Source organism: Taudactylus pleione, unplaced genomic scaffold (genome assembly GCF_031769625.1).
Source record: "Taudactylus pleione unplaced genomic scaffold, aTauple2 ptg000671l, whole genome shotgun sequence".
Taxonomy (NCBI): Eukaryota; Metazoa; Chordata; class Amphibia; order Anura; family Myobatrachidae; genus Taudactylus; species Taudactylus pleione.
The window spans coordinates 5,757,336-5,779,202 of record NW_028285073.1 but is presented as its reverse complement, the minus strand read 5'-3'; the positions used below and the strand labels follow the sequence as shown (position 1 = coordinate 5,779,202).

At 44.5% G+C, this 21,867-nt stretch overlaps 1 protein-coding gene across 5 annotated transcripts in view; it reads right to left on the bottom strand.

The window, feature by feature from the left end:
* The window catches only part of NECTIN1 (nectin cell adhesion molecule 1), a 239,712-nt gene extending 231,892 nt beyond the window's left edge, over window positions 1-7,820 (bottom strand). For all 5 annotated transcript variants that reach the window (XM_088455813.1, XM_088455814.1, XM_088455817.1 and 2 more), the window contains exon 1: window positions 7,196-7,820. In XM_088455813.1, the coding sequence (XP_088311939.1) occupies window positions 7,196-7,295 (100 nt within the window). In that variant the 5' untranslated portion in view covers window positions 7,296-7,820. The remainder of the gene's footprint in view (window positions 1-7,195) is intronic.
* Between the last annotated feature and the right edge of the window lie 14,047 nt (window positions 7,821-21,867).

Here is a 21,867-nt window from a genome sequence, read left to right as displayed (position 1 = left end):
TCCAATACACTGCAAATATCTACAAAAAACACACCTATCTGGTGCATTACCCCTAATAAAAGCTTTTATTCAGAATAAAACTTCATAACATCTCACAAGAGAAAACAATCGCTTATATACATAAATATCTGACATTGAAGTACGTTTAAATGTGACGAAATAAGGTTTACATGGACGTGCACACCCTAGTTCTCATTGTACTTATGTATATATAATACTTATGCAATAACTAGCATGTATTGTGCCATGGCCACAACATATTAAAGTGCCCAGTAGTGATAGTAGCAGCTCCTACAGAACTTCTTCTGCCTTTGCAGGTGTGACTCAGGGAAGATTGGTACTTGAACAGCAGCACAGAGGTAAATTAATAATTTTCACAATTATTCAGTAATCTAACAAGTCTATTCTATTGGAGACAATTTAAATTCAGTCCCAATGCACTGCACCAAATCATTCTAAATGAATAAAACAACCAGCTCTCATCTGTACAGGTCCATTTAAATAGCAGCTGCAATTCTGAATAATACATGGTAGCAATCAAAACGGATTTCATTTTCCTATAAGTCATCTTAACCTTTGTGAATTATAGCTATAGAATTTTAAACAGCTAACAGTGACAGGCACACACCTGGGGGGGAGTTTACAGTTGACTGGTAACATATATCCTCCTGAGACTGGTTGGAAAAGCAGTAAGTTAGACCTCAATGCTCCTGGCCAGTATCACCAGGCACCTGAGTATCACTAAGCTGCCCTAGCGATATTTTAACAAGAACTGTGCCAATGACTGATCTTAAACTGGGTACACACTGAGACAATGTCGTTCCGATTTGGCCAAATTGTAACGTCATATCGTGCAGAGCTCCCGCAGTTGCATGCGATGTTGACAGGTTTGATGTCCTGCACATCAAACCTGTCAATATCGCTTGTGGCTCCATGCATGTTAATGAAGGACGGAACGAGGGATCATTCCGTCATTCATTACATCATTCTAATGTGTGCCCAATATTCGATATGTCAGCCAGTTGGCCCGACATATCAGCTGTGTACACATCGTCCGGCGTATAACCAGCTTTATATCGCTGCGATAAAAAATGTGACTTAATGCTGCAGTTTGATAAATAGGCCTGCTCGTTAATCTGGGTACCCACTTACCGATGGGTGTACCCAGTGATGAGACGCCTGATGGTCCGACATTTCGGGTGGCCGGTACACATTACATGATCCATATTGAGCAGTCGGGCACCGGCTCCATTCACCTGCCTTGTGTTGGCAGCTGGGTCGTTCCGTCGACCCTACTTGCAGGCTGACGAAACGACCCCGATGGACGACCTGCGGAAAATCTCATGGTCGTCCACAGTGGGTACACATTTGCCGATGTGGACGATATATCGGCCCGATCCGCCAGATCGGGCGACATATCGTCTAATGTGTACCCACCTTTAGTGGTCATCTTCTAATTACACATAAGCCTGGATGAGAAGAGGGTCAGGATTCCAGTTTGGCCTAGGCAGGGGGCACTGAACAGCTGAGCACTGTCTCATGGGACTGGTATGAATGACCTCCGGACCTATGTCCCTAACCCTCCTTCCCCTAGCCTAACCCTAACGCTCCCGGGGGGGGGGGGGTGCCTAACCCTAAGTTCCCCCCCGGGAGCCCGGGATTTCGACGCCTATAATTAGTCCCCTGGCGGGATTGCACAGTCGGCAAGCCGGCGACTGGCATCCTGACTGCATACCCTCTGCATGTTGGGCTAAACTTAACAGAGGCAGCATCATATTGTGTGGCCAAATATATAGTATATTCAGTTTTACCAGATCCAACTACATATGGGATCTTAGGATGACTGAAATATATTGATGTCACTCAAACTGAGCTGTGGTAGGCAACAGATAACAATACTTGAAATGAGGTAGATAAGATTGCAGCCATGTCAAACTTATCTAAACACCCACAGCTATAGGTATACTGTGTAAAGAGCATATTGGATCACTTGTGGATGGAATATCAGATCATTTTGCATTTTAGGTTTAGCAACCGTTCCATTAATTGATTCATACATGTGTGAAATACATTGGTTTGGTGTATGTAAGCCTGCTGAAGAGATATGAACTGGAGCAGGAGTAAAGTCATATCTATGCAGAACATATACACGGCTACTTCTTTCAAAGAATGTATTACCACTGATATTCATTATACAAAGAGCACATTTCAAAATTCCCATTCATATGTAAGGGTGAGCAAGTGAATGGCCCTTTGTGCTATTTAGCTATACAGATTTCATAATGGGACCTATCTTGCTGTATTGTCTGGTGCAATGCCAGATTCTTGTATACATCTGTATTGTGTCTGTAGCTGATAATAGGCTCAGTTATCAGGGACTTGGCACAATATATCTGTCACCACCTCTATGTGACGGATATATAAACTTACACGCCTCACTCTTTCACTCTTGTGATGTCTATCTGTCTACTACACAGTGTGTACAGTATAATACCGCTGCCCGCAAGCTGTCTAATCCCCAGCATGGATAGACAGCATCTCAGACCCCATCTGTCTAATCCAGGAGTATGTGTCAGCCCAGGGTTTGTAGTTGTGCGTTTTGGTGTATAAGATGCTATTGTTGTGTCTGCCTCTAGCTGCAGATTGTTTATTACTCAGGCCTGCAGTACGTACATACATCAGTATCCATGTCAAAACAATCAGTGCTGCAATTTGTTCCATGTATAAAACAGAGCATTTAAAAGTATCCTGTTGTGACTGCATATCTATATGAACGCTCCTTGGTGCACCTCACTTGTCTGTCTGCATTAGTGATGTGCGGATTAATGACATGCCCGATATATTGTCTGGAGGTTGCTGCAACATATTCACAGTACAATGCTGATGTATTTCCAATTGCTGTGCAATGGAAATCAATAAATGATAGTATCATTCTCTCATGATGACTTCTTGTCCAAATGCACCAAATTAGAATATAGCGGAACAAAACAGCAGTTGAAAAACAAGTAAATGTCTACTTACATGGAGGATTGTTAAAAAAAAAAAAAAAAAAAGTTTCATCTCATCCGAGAATAGATTTAATTGGATCAAGCGTATTATTAATTTGGCCTTGGGAAAAAAAAAAAAAATCTAAAAAACCCGAAGTCATGTTTCTACATCACCTGATTTGTTGTTGCCAAATACCCAAATCAAGTCATTGTGGTTCTACACAATAACTCCACACGGGTCCTTTTTTAGCTTAATGGAATGAAACAGACAGGCACCATGAAACAAGAGCCTGTGAAGGCCTACAGCTCAACAGAACACATGTAAGGAGCCAGCAATCTATGTATAATAATACTTTTCTGATGCTTTATGTAGGCCTATTGCTTGATTTAAACTTTAAAACAAAAAAACCCCATAATATATGTATGTTTCCATCTCTTCCTAGACACAGGGTAGCACCAGAGAACTGAGGTATGGGCACACGGCATCAGTTTCTTCTACCACCGAGACGATAGGGAGGGACAGAGACAAAGAGTGTTGCTGAGCTTGTCAAGGGAATTAAGTGAAGGAGTTTCCCAACCATTATGGGATGGATGAGTTTATCATGACACCTGCTAAAATGTCTGTATATCCCGGGCCCAATTATCCCTTCAACACGTGTGTCCTTGTAAAGGCGACTAATACATGTTATTCTCATGAAATAGTCCCATGACTATGCAGTGTTTTTGTAAATAATCTTAAGATACCGCTGTATGTAGTCCAAATAATTCATTAAATGCTGAAGCTGCATACACACACGCAACGATTTTAGTAAACGATTTTCGTTCATTTTTGCAAGGGAAAAATGAACGAAAATAGTTTCCTAAAATCGTTCATTTACTAAATGTAATGAACGATTTTTTTTGAACTACAAACGATGTTGCATATTCCCTTACTGAAAATCGTTGAGTTGGTCAGTCTGACTGAACTACAAACTGCAAACGTGAACGCGCATGAACGATAATCGTTCATCGGTTTAACTCAGAAAGTCAACGATTTTTTCAACGATTGAACGTTATCGTTAAAAAAATCGTTGTGTGTATGCACCTTAATTAATAGTCATAGCCATATATGTTGCACCATGCTAATTATCAATGTTATATGTGCTAACCATCTTGAAAATATTATTTTCACTGGAGTCAATGTATTAAGCATAATTCTTGATTATTACTTTGCTCATCTCCCCTAGGGGTCACTGTGTTACATTATACTGGCCCTGTGTACCATAATGCCCTTAAAGTATCCTAAAGCATTGCTGACCTTTCCATCACGCTGTGCCTTCTAATAATGTCCTGGTCACATAATTATGTGATTACTATAGTAATGTACCACCTGTAGCGGCAAAGCACCAATAGGCGTTCCATCACACTGACCAATATATTTCAGCAATCAGTGCAATCAGTGAATGATTTCACATTTCTATGTTCATTAACAGGATCTATGATAACAATATGGTGCCATGTCCTTATTTCCCATATAGGAGTATTTGTCATTTTTTCCGCTGTCTTGCTATTCTATAATTATTTATAGGATGGACCATTAAAATTTTAATTCTGTTATTTTAATTTATGTCCTATTTAATAAAGCAAGCGTACAGTACAATTTTAATGATTCCTTTCACTGAACTAATGAAGTTTTAAAATACAGTTTTTGCATGCAGGCTTAGGAGGAAAGTCGATTAAAAAAAAATAATTGCATAAATGACTCAAACACTTGGAGGGTGTTACAGTGTGAGAAAGTGGAAAATTATATTGGAAAGAATCAGGGTGTCTAGGAAATGAATGCAGCAGAGGGCAGATCATCATACAAAGCCTGGGCAGTTCATGAATCAGCGGCCGCATTGGGGCTCGGGATGACGGAAATATCCACAAAAGCTGATTCCAAGGATGGAGTATACTAAGGATTATTTTATTATACCGTTTCACATCCTAAAGTCAACTTTACTCGATTTGCATTGTAGCAATATCTAGAGACTTAAAAAATAAATATAGAGTATATATATATATATATATATATATATATATATATATATTATAAGTATGTTATGTAAAATGTGATTTATTATATACATTAAAGTACATTATATGAAACTATACATCATGTGAAAATTATATTATAGCACTGATGCCCATGACCCAAACACAATATATATTAAAGCCCACTGCTGCCTGTAAAGACAAACATCCCCATCCAAACACTTCCCTGTAACATTTTAACCCATCTCTCACAAGCATCACACCATACTCTACTGATCTGCAACAATGCAGCAAACAACAGTAATTTAGCATCTGTGCTAACATTTCACAGCTCCATATCACATAGCAGATGTCCCATTGGTGTTCACACTTACATCTGCATGTTGTATCTCTAGCATCCTGACCCATTTGCCTGCAGTCATTATTCTTGCTGCATTCAGATCTCATTATAACAATCAGTAGCAGCTTCTGATCTACACCTACACTTTATTTGGCGAAGCTGGCATTCTGCATGGAGACAAGCAGCTCCTTTGAATAATGGTCTCCTAACACTCATGGTATATGGTTATTACAGTATAGGAGCTGTCTCTAATTTCCTCCAATAGGAGTTTTGTGACTCTGACTTTTTCTATCTAATTACTTTGTTCTCAACTTTACAGTGCTGAAGTTTGCTGCAGAATTGGAAGGGGATATTAGGGGCTGCCGGATCAGGCCGTAACTGCGTAATCTTCATTCTGTCTATGAATAATATCTGCTGCATGACCTCCCAGCAAAAATTAATTCTACTATCTCCAGCCTCCATGTCAAACAGAGCAACGAACCCCAAGGCAGCACTTCCCCCTTCTATAGTGATGTTATTATGGTAAGGGGAGGGACCATGCATTCTCCATATTGGTTGGCAGTGCCTATTGCACCCTCCCTCCCCCAGTAAGGGTCACATCACAAAGATCTTAAATCTTGCCTCCAGATTTATTTTCCAGCCCACTGAGCAGCAACCATCATTTTCCCCTCAGTTATCCAATGCCACAAATGATGTACACTATATTTTGACAAAACACTATATTGTGCAAACGACTAAAGTTGCTGGTAATTATTGTGTAACATTATTATATCTTTCTTTAATAACACTAAACAACCTCACAGCAAAGAGAAGAGGGATTAAATAATCAACAAGTGTCACTGCACATCCCTAGAGACGAGAGAGCTGCCCCTAGACATTGATTGCAGTACAGGCTGATGGGCAGACATGCATTTCTGTATGGGGAAACCATCCACCTATAAACATTTTGGTACTTCTAGGCTCCCTATAAGGTGCACACTATCATTGTCTCGCCACATTATGACACAAGGTAGATACAGGGAAGTAGATTTGTTCAATTGCAAACAGATATTGTTAGAAAGAAAATACTTTTGATTTTATATGGTGTTTGTCCCTTATTAGAGATGACACATTTTAATCGTAGTCTCATGTGTGTAATTTGCTTCTGTCTGTCCGCATGACTCACCCCCAAGAGTCGCCCTAGAGTTTGTTCCCCCCTCTGTATGCGATGCAGTCTCAGTACTTTTTTTTCTCCAGCCTACAGTAACAGCCCCTGTCAAGACTGTGCTCCATCATTCATTCCCTATTGTACTAGTTAGTCTGAACCCAGCACACATGGACTTGTATTACACTGAACAGTGATGCTACAACCAGACACCCCCTTTCCTGCAATGCAATGTGTACCTAGCACCAGACACCCCCTTTCCTGCAATGCAATGTGTACCTAGCACCACACACCCCCTTTCCTGCAATGCAAAGTGTACCTACCACCAGACACCCCATTTCCTGCAATGCAAAGTGTACCTACCACCAAGCACCCCCTTTCCTGCAGTGTAAAGTGTACCGACCACCAAGCACCCCCTTTCCTGCAATGTAAGGTATACCTACCACCAGACACCCCCTTTCCTGCAATGTAAGGTGTACCTACCACCAAGCACCCCCTTTCCTGCAGTGTAAAGTGTACCTACCACCAGACACCCCCTTTCCTGCAGTGTAAAGTGTACCTACCACCAGACACCCCCTTTCCTGCAGTGTAAAGTGTACCTACTGTCAGACACCCCCTTTCCTGCAGTGTAAAGTGTACCTACTGTCAGACACCCCCTTTCCTGCAGTGCAGACCTTATGCCCCTTTACTAGAAGTCTCAGGGTGACTCACCTTGGTGGATTGAAGCCATCAGGCTGATGGTCAGAGGCCACCACAAGCAGCAGCAGTAGGATCCTTTCCGGCTGGGAGCCATAATCCACTGGATAAGCATCAAATCCACGTATCTAGCAACTTATAGACACTCTCCACCCTCTTGTCCTCTTCCAGGGACAATGTACAGGACTGCAGGATGACAGAAGCCCCTCTGTATGTGCAGAGGCAGCAGGATCCTATAAAGCAGCCCTACTTGGCTAGTGGGACACAGGGTGACATGCAGTGAAACATCCCCCTTTCTTTTCTGTATCCTCGCCCCCCAGAGAACCCGCATCCAGCACACACAGCACTATTCTCAGTGCAATCAGCAGCGCTGTGTCCCCTCCTAAGAACAGGGTATTCAGCTGTTTTCCCGTCCGTCAGTCATTCTGTGTCTGCGTCCACTGAGTGAGAGCGCATCGGTCACTTGGCTCTGCAGTGCTGTGGCTGAGTAATCTCTCTTCTGCAGAGCATGTGCAGAGTGCGTTTCCTTGCAGGCTGCAGAGCCCGGTCCCTTGGACACTTCGCACCCTTTCCTCTGTCTGTGTTCCAGTCCCTGCTCCTCCAGCCAGCTTGCAGCCTTCCCCTCTCTGTGACTCTGGCAGCCTCCCCTCCCTCCCCCTCTCTGTATGATGTCAGTGATTGGGAAGCAGGAGGGCCGGGCTTGGGAGTCAATCTCTCACAGCTTTAACACTTTATTTTTCTTTCTGTCCAATGTAAGAAAATGCGGCTGCTGTCGCCCATCCCTCTGGCCAGGAGCTTTCTGTAACTATTGCTGCAGTTTTGCATGTCCCCTGTCCCCCCACCCTTGCTGGCACTCCCCCTCCCCAGGAGTCGCCTAGTGACTGTGTAGTCTTGTGTCTCCAAAAGGTTTGCAGATTGAAGTAAACCTGATGGAACCCTCAAAACTGTTGTGTTCTCATTGTGGAACTTGCTATTTTGATGCTGTCAGAATACAAAGTGCCAATGATTAGCTTGGATTTTAAACTGGACAGTTTGCCCAGACTATCATCTTTATATTTGAGTGGAAAAGCTTATAGGCATGAAAGCGTTAACACATGTACCCTCCCCATATAGTTCCCATTGAACAATAGCTGGGAATGTAAGCTGGGCTCAGACTTGTCCTTCTCTCTGCATCTCTAGACCTGAATTTTGGAATTACTTCTGGATGTACGCGATTCTCCGGTGGTCCCGGGGACATACGTGTAGCCGCTCAGCGCAACTCTGGAACATGCAACTTCTACTGAGGGTCAACAGCCATTTTCCTCTCACGCCCATTATAAAGTAAATATTAATTGGAATGTATTATTTATCCAAAAAGTTCATAAACTACTAAATGCACATTGAAAGGAGTGTTTGAATGCTTTTTAACCCCCCCATGGATGTGTTAATATTGCAAGCATTGTATATATAAGACCGAGCAAAAGGTAATATTCTGCAGGTTGCCTCTGTTACTGTCTGTATCTCATGTTTTCTGCCCCCTCACACTTTCCCCTTATGGAATCTGTATCATTTCCTAGCAGTTGGTGAAGATCTCTCTGAACACATTAGATGGCAATGTTGCAGTAATCCAGTATAAGTGTGTTTACACAATCATCTCCCAGTCTATATAATAAATCACCTGTAGCACAGAAATATTGTGCTCCACGGCAACTCCTATATTTTCTAGGGATGTGCAGGCTCGGATAGGTTCGAGTTTGCACGTGGAGTTCGGATTTTTCCCTCCAAAAAAACGGAACTCAGAACGAGGCAAAACGTCATCTTACATGGACGAACATCATCATTCCTGGACAAAAGACCAGGAATGATGATGTTCGTCCATGTAAGATGACGTTTTGCCTCGTTCTGAGTTCCGTTTTTTTGGAGGGAAAAATCCGAACTCCACGTGCAAACTCGAACCTATCCGAGCCTGCACATCCCTAATATTTTCACTTCATAAAGGTGATTGAATATGTTGCAGGATTAAGAGGCCTATTTATCAAGCTTTTGAAGGCCGATAATGATGCGGAAGCTGCAGTTTCTGTATCATTATCATGGTAAATGTCAAATTTAGCTTGCTTATAGCACCGGTAATGTTGCAGATATTTAAAGTTCTATTCATTATGTTAATTATTGGAGTCAGGATGTACCCCGATAATTAACATTCTTACTACTGGCGAGTGCCGGATCAATTCATCATTGCCCCAGCGTGGGGACAGCTAATCCAAAAATCAGCTGTCTCCCCGAATGTTTGACTCAGCAGTGCTAGTGCGCATGCGTGAACTAGAGTTCACGCAGGTGCACAAAACCCCGGCATCCGGCAGAAAGAGCTGGACAGGGGGCAGAGGGATCCCAAAGGATCCCTCTTTGCAATCGGGACTCCTTCTCATCGGGAAGGGACGGGTGTATGGGAGCAAACGCCATCTGAAAATGGTGAATGCTCCTGCAGTCAAGCTCCAAAAATGTATTTTCGGTGCTTGATGAATTTTGATCCCCATACTAGTGTATGGGGACAGCAGGCACATCAGGAGAGAAAAGTAAGGAGGAGATATCTGTGATACTAGTGTATGGGGACAGCAGGCCACATCAGGAGAGAAAAGTAAGGAGGAGATATCTGTGATACTAGTGTATGGGGACAGCAGGCCACATCAGGAGAGAAAAGTAAGGAGGAGATATCTGTGATACTAGTGTATGGGGACAGCAGGCCACATCAGGAGAGAAAAGTAAGGAGGAGATATCTGTGATACTAGTGTATGGGGACAGCAGGCCACATCAGGAGAGAAAAGTAAGGAGGAGATATCTGTGATATCTCCTGCGTTACCTTTATGATGAATGGCCCCAAAACGTAATTTCTACAAAAGTAGGTGGAATTGTTCATTTTTACCTGCTTTTGTAGAAATTAAGTGATAATGAATAGACCTCTTATTGACTTTAATAGCTAATAACATCTTCAGACTGCGGTGGCTCACTCCTACCTACTGGAAGAGGGTCCGGAGTGTGAAGAGGGATCCATTTAAATCCCTTTGCCTCTCAGAGGGGCCTATTTATCATTAACTATTTGCTGCATATTCCCAGAAAACACCTGTTTCTAGGGGTTATCCGCAAATATTAAGTATCCCCTAAATGTACCATGGAGGGACCACAGCAGATATCTCCAATATCTCGCGTGGTCCTTCCATTTACGACAACAGCCGCGGACCCCATAGGTTTCTATGGGGGTTGAGAAGCTATCAGATTTACCCTGCAGCTTACGCCATCTGAAGGTGGCATTGTGCTGCTGTAGCCTATGGGCTAGACTTTACCGGGACAGGTTTCCTCCGGAACCCTCCCCAGCAATGGCTGCCGCACATGCGTGATCTGTGTGATTATTGATAAATGGGTCCCACAGAGCAAATGAGTGACCTAAAGTAGTGGGAATGGTCGCTTCTGTTATTAGTGGTGTAAGTGCGACTTTTAGCTATGACTTTACTGCAAACTTTTTTCCTGTGACAGGCTCCTATCAGAGTCACAGTCCCATCTAGGTTTTTCGTTAAATAGCCCTGAAAAATCATTCATATCACCGCACTATACTTGTCATTTTAAGGTCCCAGAGTATTTTGGATCTGTTAGTTGGGGTTCCGCAAAAACAGACATTTTGGCATGACGTTACCGCCCATGATTGCATTGCAAGATGTAATCATACCGGTGAAATGTATCAACCAGCACACGCAGGTACAGGGGCTCCGAAAGGAGCCCGTCCCTGGGATGTGCCCGGAGTGCAGCTATGGCTACTGTGTCCCACTGACTCAGCCGCCGTTGCCAGGGAGGGTTCCGGGGGAACCCTCTGCCAGCTAATTATGCAATGTGTAGCCCACAGGCTAAAGTGACTAACACCATCTTCAGATAGCGTTAACTGCGGGGGCCAATCTTCGGCACGCATCGCACATGCGTGGTCTGTTGGTAAATCTGGCAGCGGGAATGGAGGAATCGCAGCAGGTATCAGAGATATCTGCTGCAGTCCCTCTGTCATAAATCTGGGGGAGACTTAATATTTGCGGTTAGCCCCAAGGTATTTTCTGGAATTAAACCACCAAATATACAATGATAAATCGGCCCCTTTGGCTTACATAAACTGTATTAGAATAGCGGCAGACGTTCCTCTTAAAAAATAAGAAATAACGCATCAAAACTATTGAGATCAATAATGAAGATGAAAAAGATGAGTTAACGACACATTGATGCTTAAATAAGTTGTTAATGGTTAAAGTCTAGGTAAAGAGCTGACTGGTGCAGTATTATGATGAGACTGCTAAACAGCAGAAGCTTCCAAAGTATACAACAATGCGTTGTTTTTTGTTTTTGAAAGAGAGAACAATGATTATATTGCTGTATACATCAAGAGCTCAAGGATACATTGTAAATGACATTTATTCAGAAATTGGTGAAAACAATTGCAATGTTCACTGTAAACAAACATACAATTTACCTGCCAGTTCCACACCCTTTCCCCAGGGGGTCCTATTCTTATCTGCTTATCCCCAACCAATAATAATACTACACACCATGTACTGCTACAGGGGGGTAGCAAATTTAGAAGATGCAGACAGTTTTACAGTTTGGAGGTGGGTACATCCTAGCTCAGATCTAAACTGCAATGTGACAATTTTGCTGCCCTTGTTTTAAAGTCATGAGACATTTTTTTCTGAAAACAAAACAAACAAATTGCCTTTGTGCCCATCGCCCTCTAAGCATGGTTTGCCTGGTGCATATTCGCACTGTTTAGCTCCTAGCTAGGAGTCTTCTGTAACAGAGACAACTCATATAGGTTTTATTTACGTGCCATGATAAATGTCACTGTTACATCTATTAGCATACTGGAGTGGTGTAGGAGAAACACGGTTATATATCCCCAAATGTGAATATTTATTAGATGGGTAGGAATGCTGTGAGGAAACATTTCCGTGACTCTACTGGTAAGTCTTATCCGCTTTATAAATGATTTTCGTGTTTGACAGGGATCCAGCAGGACAAATTCCCTGCACTTCCAGGCACTGTCACATTGATTTGTTGTAGTCAGGACACACTGAATGGTGAAACCTAAGATGAACAGAATTACGATACAGTGTAAACATGATGGCGTTTTGTAAAGTAGCAATATAACACAATTCCCTTGGACCCCAAACAGGCAATTCATTCAGCACATCCATTTCTCCAGTACCTCGGGGCCACCAAGATGGCGAATAAGTACTGGCAAATCCTTAAGGAACGGCTGCTGTTTTGTGGGCGGACGCACTGACATCAGCAGTGATGTCAGTGGGGAGCTTCCTGCTCGATCAGAGCAGGAAGCTCCCTGGGGCTTGCGGTTGCCGAGACCCAACCTTAGGGTCTTGTCACATGCCCCGATGGTCGCGATGGTCTTGACCATCGTGACCATCAACCTGGTCGGTCGCTAAAGCTGTGGGTGGTAACCCACAGCTTAGCTAGCAACCAGGAGGCCGCACTTAAAAAAACAAGCGGCCGCCCTCATTCAGAGCGAGCGCTCGCTTCTTGCGACCGCCTCTGAATGCGGACCTAAATGTGTATATTCAGCTATAGGAAGAGTTCTGTGTATCTTGTCATGCGTCCACCCCTATCTGTTTGGATTGCTACTAGACATCATCAACATCAAGGCGCACTTGAAACTTCCCTATACTAGGTGCAGAAGATGTACACTTACTGTACACCCAACACTGCATGGCCCAAACTTCCTTCCATATGCCCTGAGCGGTCTATGCCTACGGGGAGGTGTATCAAACCTTCTCAAGAGTGGAAAAGTGGCAAAGTGGAGAAGTTGACCACAGCAACCAATCAGCTTTCTAGCTAGCATTTCTTAAGTTTCGTCTATAAAATCATAGGCAAAAGCTGATTGGTTGCTCTTGGCAATTTCTCCACTGGTCCACTACTCCACTCTGTAGAAGGTTGGATACATTGGCCCTGATTCAGAGCCGGACGCTCTGACCAGAGCGCTCGCTCTGAATCAGGGCCCTCCTCCATTAAAATAGAGCGTCCTCCTGGACGCTCGTATAGCTGTGGGTCACCACCCACAGCATATACGAGCGTCCAAAAAGATGGTCGCGATGGTCTTGACCATCGCAACCATCGGACTTGCGACGGAAACCCTGCGGTAGGTTTTCCCAGCCACAAGCCCTGGAGTGATTTTGGCTCTATCAGAGCCAAAATCACTCCCACTGACATCACTAGTGATGTCAGTGGGGCCGGCTTCAGACGGTAGGCGTTCCCATGGGAACGCCTCGTCTGGCAGGCACGCCCCCGGCACGCCCACCAAAGGGGGCGTGCTGTCAGTCACCATCGACAGCACGCCCCCTTTGGTGCGAGACCCGTAGCGACAGCTTGGCTGTCGCAGTCCGGGTCTCGCGCATGCGCACGACGGAGCACCCTCCGTCGTGCGCATGCGCAGTGGGGAACATCGACCCACTTGCGAGCGTACTGCTGCTTGCGAGTGTGTCTGAATGACCCCCATAGTCCCCTATGTAAGAAAGCCCTGCACAGACCAGTTATGAATCTGCAGTAGTGATGCGCTTGAAATGCATAAAACTGCATCGCTGATACTAGCATGTGCTTGCAGACGTGCCTGGCACTGCAGTAATTACAGGTGTTGGCAGCTCCACCCCCTTATGCGCGACATTATGACGCAGAGCCGGCCCTAGGCATAGGCAAACTAAGCCAAATGCCTAGAGGCATCTAAGCCCACCTAGGGCCAGCAGAGGCTTGGGGCAGACACGGCCAGGGCACCTGCTGCTGGGTGGACAGAGACTCTGGCAGCTGTTATTGCTGCTGTCCATGATTGGAGCTCAGCTGACAGCTCCGATCAGGCCCGGTAGCAGCAAACAGTGAACGGCAGGGCCGTAACTAGGGTGGTGCGACCAGCGTCATGGCACAGGGCACCGCAGGGCAGGGGGCGCTGTTTGGGCCTGTCAATTTTCCTATTTATTATCATTCTCACTTGTAGCTCCCTCTTCTTTTATCCCCAGCATCTCCTGGCCTACCCTGTCTCTTCCCTGGCCCTTCCCCATGAGGCCATGGCCCTTTTTCAGGTGCACTATCTTATGTCCCTATTTAAAAAATGGGGGGGGGGTGTGCCAATGCTCTCTCTGCCACATGGCACCAAAAAGTCTAGTTACGGCTCTGGTGAACGGGCACCTGGACGGTGGCTACAATCTGATTCTGATCACTTTTTGGTCAGAATTGGCAATCGGTGAACCCCACACATTGCTGATTTTATTTACAAAATCATCTGCAAAATGCAGAATTGCCCCAATTGACTTCTGAAGTACTGAAGTATGGGCCCCATAAGTCACTGTTTCACCGGCCGGCTCACTCTGCCGCTCTACCTCTACTCTGTTGATTTTCCCTATGCGCCCCTCTACCCATCCTGTGCTGATGCTGACCCCCGAGCCACACAGACTCTACAGCTTGATGGCCTCTCCATCTCACAGGCTGTGTTTGAAAAATTACAGTTGGGAGCTGATTGGCTGGCACCTTATCACTTTCTTATCACTTTTCACTCTGTCTCCTAACACTGCTTAGTAAATAGACCCCCTAGTCCTGTCTTTAGTTTATTTCATTTTTAGAGTTTGGTTTCCCCTCTTCATCCCCTCGCTATTTGTTTTGTTGCTTGTCACACTACTCAATTTGTGATTTATTTTACCCTCTAATTTCTATATCCCTCAAACTTTGCTCTTCATAAAAGTGAAAGTAAAAATGTAAATAAATATATAAATAGGAATTATTTTAACAGATGAATGTGGGTGAGGGGTGCCACATATTGATCTCCCCCCCAGATGCCATATTCTCTTGGTTACCTTTTTGAACTCGCGCACACCGAACACATTTTTAAAAGTACCAAGGCACACCATCTGTCCCCCATGAAGAAAACACGCACATTGGTCCCCACGGGGGAAAATAAAGCACATTTATTGGCCTCCAGAGAAACCAACAAAGCACATTGGATTCCACATAAGACAAAAATAAAACAAATTGTCCCCCAGTTAAAAAAAACAATCATCACAGTCCCCACACCACAGTCCCCACATAAAAACACAATTACACTGGTACCTCCAGAAAGCAAAATAAAACAAACTGGCCCACAAAAAATAAAAAATAAATAAAAATCACACTATCCAGAAAGCAAAATAATATAAATTGCCCCCACATAAAAAAACACATTTACACAAGCCCCCACAGACAGCAACATAATACATATAGAGTAGACCCCATACCTGGAGCTCCCTGTCCCTCGGTAGTGTTATTGGGCAGATCCTACAGACCCTCAGCGCCGGTTGGTGCAGGCTTGCAGCAGCCACATTCACCGCTCATCAGCAGTATGAAGTACTGTGCAGGCAGGACAGCGATGCGGCGTGCGTGATCTATGATCTCACTCCGCCACGTCTCCATTGGTATGGCCCGTGCAGCGGCTGAGCCACGTGGAAGAGCTCAGCGCTGCCCAGGCACAAAGTTAGGGAAATAAATAGATACAGCTGTGGGGGGCATCTCCCGGTGGCACACTTGGGAACCGCTCGCGGCACACTAGCGTGCCGCGGCACAGCAGTTGAAAACCGCTGCATTAACTCTTCACCCAAACCCTACCTACATCAGTGTGACTACCTCATTGGGCCATATTCAATTTGAAGCGAGAAGTCAGTTGCCGGACTTCTCGCCATCATCGGAGGTTTTGCAAGTGAAAAATTAGTGTGCTCGTCCCCGCGTATCTCCGTATTCGATTTGGAATCGGCGAAAATGGGACCCGGCGAAAAAGTAATGTGCGAAAAGTCCTGTCATTTTTGGGGTAATCAGCCTGACACCCCCAAAAGATGGTCTGACATGGGGTATAACTATGGGTGCCCCCGAATAGCCCTGCTAAAGGTATTTGGGGTTTTTAAATGGTCTTAATAGGCGTTTTAGCGCCTTTGAGATAGTGGTGAAGAACAGCATTTAGCAACTTTTCTTTTGAGAAATAACTACTCTCATCAAATTTGGGTACTTGACAATGGGTGCAAGCATAATTGGCTAAAGTGAACTTGTAAAAATTGTGAAAAATCCACCTTCCGCAAGCACCTGCAATCAAAAAAACACCTAGGGCATACTTGGGGACCCCACTGGAGTCTATTTTGCTAGTTTAATAGTTTGACCCCCTTTTTTTGTCACCCCCAAAATGAAAGTACCTTCTTTGGGGTGTCCTGTATATATATATATATATATATATATATATATTTTTTTTTTTTTTTTTTTGAGCACAGAATAGCTTTGGGGGCCTGTCCAAGGGGTGCACGGTGGTTTTTAGAAGTCAGCACCTCAAAAACCCAATTCTGCACTTGTTCTCGCCACCTATTCAATACTTTTTCGTTGGGTTCGAATCTCAGATTTTCCGCACCTACGAAAAGTCATCCAAATTGAATACGGGGATAAGTGAGAACAGCGAAAATGACGCGTTTTCGCTCCAAATAGGCCCTTATCACAGCTGGCTAAGGGGACACGCTGGCAGCTCCATCTAGTGTTGGACTATTTAACGTAGCCCCTTTCTGAGGATATTTAGCACTATCATTTATTTAGAAACCACTGGTATTGTCTAATGCAAATGACAGAAATAGATACAATACCTTGGAAACTTTTAGTTACTTTGGATGTTGTTTTGTTTTCTTTTTCCGCTCATGATTTTCACTGGAACATTACTCATGACTCATTTATTTCATATTTTATTCATAAAGTACCAGAGTGCACGTCAATGCGGCATGATGGGAGAGACAGTGCAAATATTCACAGTGACTTCTATGGCTAAATTATGCTATGAGTGATAAAAAAAACAATTCCAGTTTTTTTCTTTGCCTTATTCACTTTGTGAGACGACAAGTGCAACCTGTCACCACTGTTTGCCCTTTTGAAATATTTAGGTTTCTAAATCATTAGGACAAATGCCTGAGATGTCTCATACGCCTGTAACTAGTAGCATGTTGGTGTGATTCATTAAAAAGGTAATTTCTGAGTAGTGATTCAATACAGTTTCCAAAAGATGGTTGTGTTCATCTTATGACAGACAAGTGGTGGTGTTACCCATAGCAACCAATCAAATTCTGTCGATCATATTTCTATTGCATTCTAGAAAATCATAGACATCATCTGATTGGTTGATATGGGCAACACCACCATTTGCCTGTTTTAGAAGCTTTAGTAAATCTACCCCCGTGCAGGAGTTGCACTGAAGCATGGAGGATGCATTTGGCAATCTATCTGTTGCTAATGTGCCCATTGATGAGTTAACAGTAATGTATGGCAATGTTGTCACATGAACTCTCTCTAAACACTGCCAAAACTGGCTCGCGGCACTGAGGTCTTCAGTTCCATTCCCACCAAGCCCTATCTGTGTAGAGTTTGTATGTTCTGATTGTGTTTCTGTGGGTTTTTCAAAGTTCAAAAATATACTGTGTGTACAAGATGGCTGCCTCAAGCTCTGTCAATTGCCTTGATTCCTGTAGGGAGAATGGCACTATATAAAGTAATAATAATAATAATAGTAATAATACTTTTAATATTTATTTTTATTATATATTATGTATATTATGTATATTTTTATTATAAATTATTATTATTATTATTATTATTATGGAATAACATCATATTTGGTATAGAATAGGTCATTATATATCATCCATGAATGTCAATAAAGCAGTCACCTTGTGGCCTTAATTTTTAAAGTTGTATTTCAGTATAATGTTCCTTTGAAAGGGTTGTATATCTCCATTGTTGGGCCATTCACAGCTAATTAAAGGCCTTCCGCCATTTCAAACTTGCTGCCAAAATTGGTATCAAAATGAAAGCAATTTCTTTACATACGCATTTATTTCCATGTATGCAATACGGTGGCACATGTAACATGCGGCCAAATTGCGTTCATCTCTGCACCATGCCCTCCATCATGTGTATCTGCTGTGCCGAAATTCATTCAGCAAAATGGCCGCAGTTTTTCTCATTGCATTCAAAGGCGGAATCCTTGTGAGTATTTGTATCAAAGGTGACAGGTGGTAAATATCACTGACCTGAATATTACTAAAAGGGACGCGGATACCCTAAAAAAAACACCTAAAAAAGAAAAAAAAAACTAGATTCTGGAGTTCTGGTGCATTTTATATGGCTCTATGCTCTAAATGATCTTCCTCTGCTTTGTGAATGAAAACTGCAGACTCTGACCAATTATAAAGGTGGCATGAAGTATTAGAAGACACAAAGGAACATTACTTTTGTTGCAGTTTTCAGGCAAGAAAAACACTTTGATCACACCAGGGGCGTTTCTAGAGAGGAGAAGGCTCGTGTGCAGTCTCCGTCACTGGCCCCCTCCTCTCAGTCTGGCGGCCGGCAGCGCACTGAGGGCCTGATTCAGTCCCGCTCGCGAGCGCTATGCGCTCGCAAGCGGGTCGATGGTGGCCCAGTGCGCATACGCACGACGGAGCCGGCTCCATCGTGCGCATGCGCGAGACCCAGATAGCGACAGGCAATCCATCGCTCCGGGTCTTTTACCAAAGGGGGCGTGCTGTCGATGTTGCGTGACAGCACGCCCCCTTTGGTGGGCGGGCCGGGGGCGTGGCTGCCCAGACAGAGGCGTTCCCATGGGAACGCCCACCATCTGGGGCCGGCCCCACTGACATCACAAGTGATGTCAGTGGGAGAGCTTTCGGCTCTGTTAGAGCTGAAAGTTCTCTGGGCTTGAGTCAATGAGATCCTACCGCAAGGGTATCGTCGCTAGCCCTATGGTCGCGATGGTCTTGACCATCGCGACCATCATCATGGCCACTCGCTATAGCTGTAGATGGTCACCCACAGCTATGCGAGCGGCCAGGAGGCCGTTGGAAAAAACCAGAAGGCCGGCCCTGATTCAGCGCGAGCGCTCTGTCAGAGCGTCCGGCTCTGAATCAGGCCCTGAACGCAGTGCGGCCAGCGCTGAGTGTGCCCAGAGTCTATAGCACATGCGCAGGTCAGCTGGAAAATGGGCGCCGCGCCCATTTTCCAGGAGTTTTTACAGCGCTGACACCAGCACCGACGTGGGACTCCAGAAAGGTAAGTATAATATGGGTGCAAGGTGTGTGGTGCGGGGCCCCCCTGAACCCGGGGGCCCGTGTGCACCGCACACCCTGCACCCATTATAAATACGCCCCTTGATCACACATAGAAATGAGAACAAACCTTACAAATAGCTAATTATAACAGGGAAGAGATAACGTTATTGGGATCCTGTGTGTAAACTGGTAGCACAGGGCTTGTCCAGAACAGAGTTTTTTTTTAAATTAGGGTGCTTGTCACCTAGCAATAGCTGATGGGTGATGGGCAGGCCTCCCGAACTTGAGAAAAACTTCACTGCCTTCTTTCCACACACAGGAACGGGCACTGTGATGTGCGTACACATCAGTCGCGATAATGAGAGTGCTCCTGCCATGCCCCTCAAGTCATAGGGGGTATATTGATTAAATGCAGGTTTTTAGAAGTGGAGTTGTTGCCCATGGCAACCAATCAGATTCTACTTATCATTTATCTAGCACCTTCTAGAAGATAATAGCTAGAATCTGATTGGTTGCTATGGGCAACATCTCCACTTCTAAAAACTCTCACTTTAGTAAATATACCCCAGAGCGTTTTCTTCAGTGGAAGATGGAGGACACAGTTTCTGTAAATTTTCAATCCTCATCTTCATCTACTAAAATTTCCCACAGAGTGAGGGAACTTATTGAAAAAAAAAAGAAACTAAGACCAGCAACTTCTGACCCAGGCACGAAAGCTCACCAATGAGTATTCTCCTGCCACAATAACTCCATCTATTCCCTACACTCACACAGAACCAAGCAACTATGTAAAAACACAGACAATAACACATCAAAAAAGAATTTGCTGTTAAATGTGGGGCACCAGCTATGTAATACAGGATATTATTACACATGGTTCATGTAGAAAATGAGATTTCATATGAATCTCCCAGAATTGAGAGCAGCCAAGCTGACTCTCATAGCATTATTTCCCAGTCACCTTTGAGACATTTCTATTCAGATTTGTGTCGACAACAGAACATTGGTCATTATGTGAACAATATGGGAGGTACTCATTTAGTCCCCCTTTGCTGAGAAGCTCTAGAAATTTGGGACTGGGCTATTCAAATATCTATTTACCTAACTGTACATTACCTGAGAACTGAACAAACTAGCTGATCCTCTGTCATGTCAACAACTCACCTTGGACAGGGTGATTTTGAGAACAGGCATTGGCCCTCATTCAGAGCCGTACGCTCTGAGCAGAGCGCACGCTCTGAATGAGGGCCGGCCTCCATGAAAATGGAGCGTCCTTCTGGACTCTCGTATAGCTGTGGGTCACCACCCACAGGCTATACGAGCGTGCATTTTGATGGCCGCGATGGTCGAGACCATCGCGACCATCGAAATTGCGAGCCGGAGCCTGCGGTTGAGGTTTTCAACCGCAAGCTCCGGAGTGATTTTGGCTCTATCAGAGCCAAAATCACTCCCACTGACATCACTAGTGATGTCAGTGGGCCGGCTTCTGACGGGAGGCGTTCCCTACCAAAGGGGGCGTGCTGTCAATCAACATTGACAGCACGCCCCCTTTGATCGGACACAACGAGCGAAGGACTTTCCTTCGCTCGTCGCGTCTGGCGCATGCGCACGACGGAGCTCCCTCCGTCGTGCGCATGCTCAGTCCAGAACATCGACCCACTTGCGAGCGGACAGCCGCTCGCGAGTGGGTCTGAATCAGGCCCATAGTTCACTCAATAGTCCAAAACTTTGGACTTTGGGGAGTAGATTTCTTTGCAACTCCATCCAAAACCTTCCTTTGTGTCCAGGATATACTGTAGACACTAGGAGCATTTCACATACACTATGTAGACAAAAGTGATTGGACACTGACAGCAAATAGATCAAAGAGATATTATTGATGTCAGAACTTTGTAGGTCCATCACGTGTAGTGATTACTGCAGACACCTGTCTTAGCAAACTATCCACAAGTTCCTGGACAATAGCAGGGGGTATGTTTTGCCATTCTGCCTTAAGTACAGTGACCAACTGTGACACTGAAGAAGGACGAGCTGGCCTGGAATGCACCTGTCGCTTAAATTCATCCCAGAGTTTCTCAATGGGGTTAAAATCTGTACTCTGAGCTGGCAAGTCCATCCGGGTTACCAAATTTTCTGTATACCACTCCAGCAAAGTGCTGGAAACATGACAGGTGGCAGTGTCGTCCTGATAAAAGAACCCCCGTTGTTTCCATAGAACTGCAAGTGCATGGGCCTCCCTACAAAGTGTTCTTGTCGAAACCGCCACTGTAGTGGCCATTTGGAACTCGTGTGCAGTGGTATGCATGGTATGAATTTCGCTTGTGCGGGGGTTTCCAATCACTTTTGTCTACATAGTGTAGATGTAATGTCATGCCTATGGTCTGAACTGAGTCTGACGTGCACCATTCCCCCACTGTCTCAGTTTCTGAGAGATTTCCACAAGGTTAGGGTGGGAAGAGTATCTCAGACCATTCTAGTTTCTACCCTTTGGCCCTTCAGAGTCTGCTTTCCTATGATAAATCACTTAAAGAAGGGTCTCAACATTCCCCAGGTTTTTCCAAAGTCTGTTTCCAGGAGACCTAAAATCTC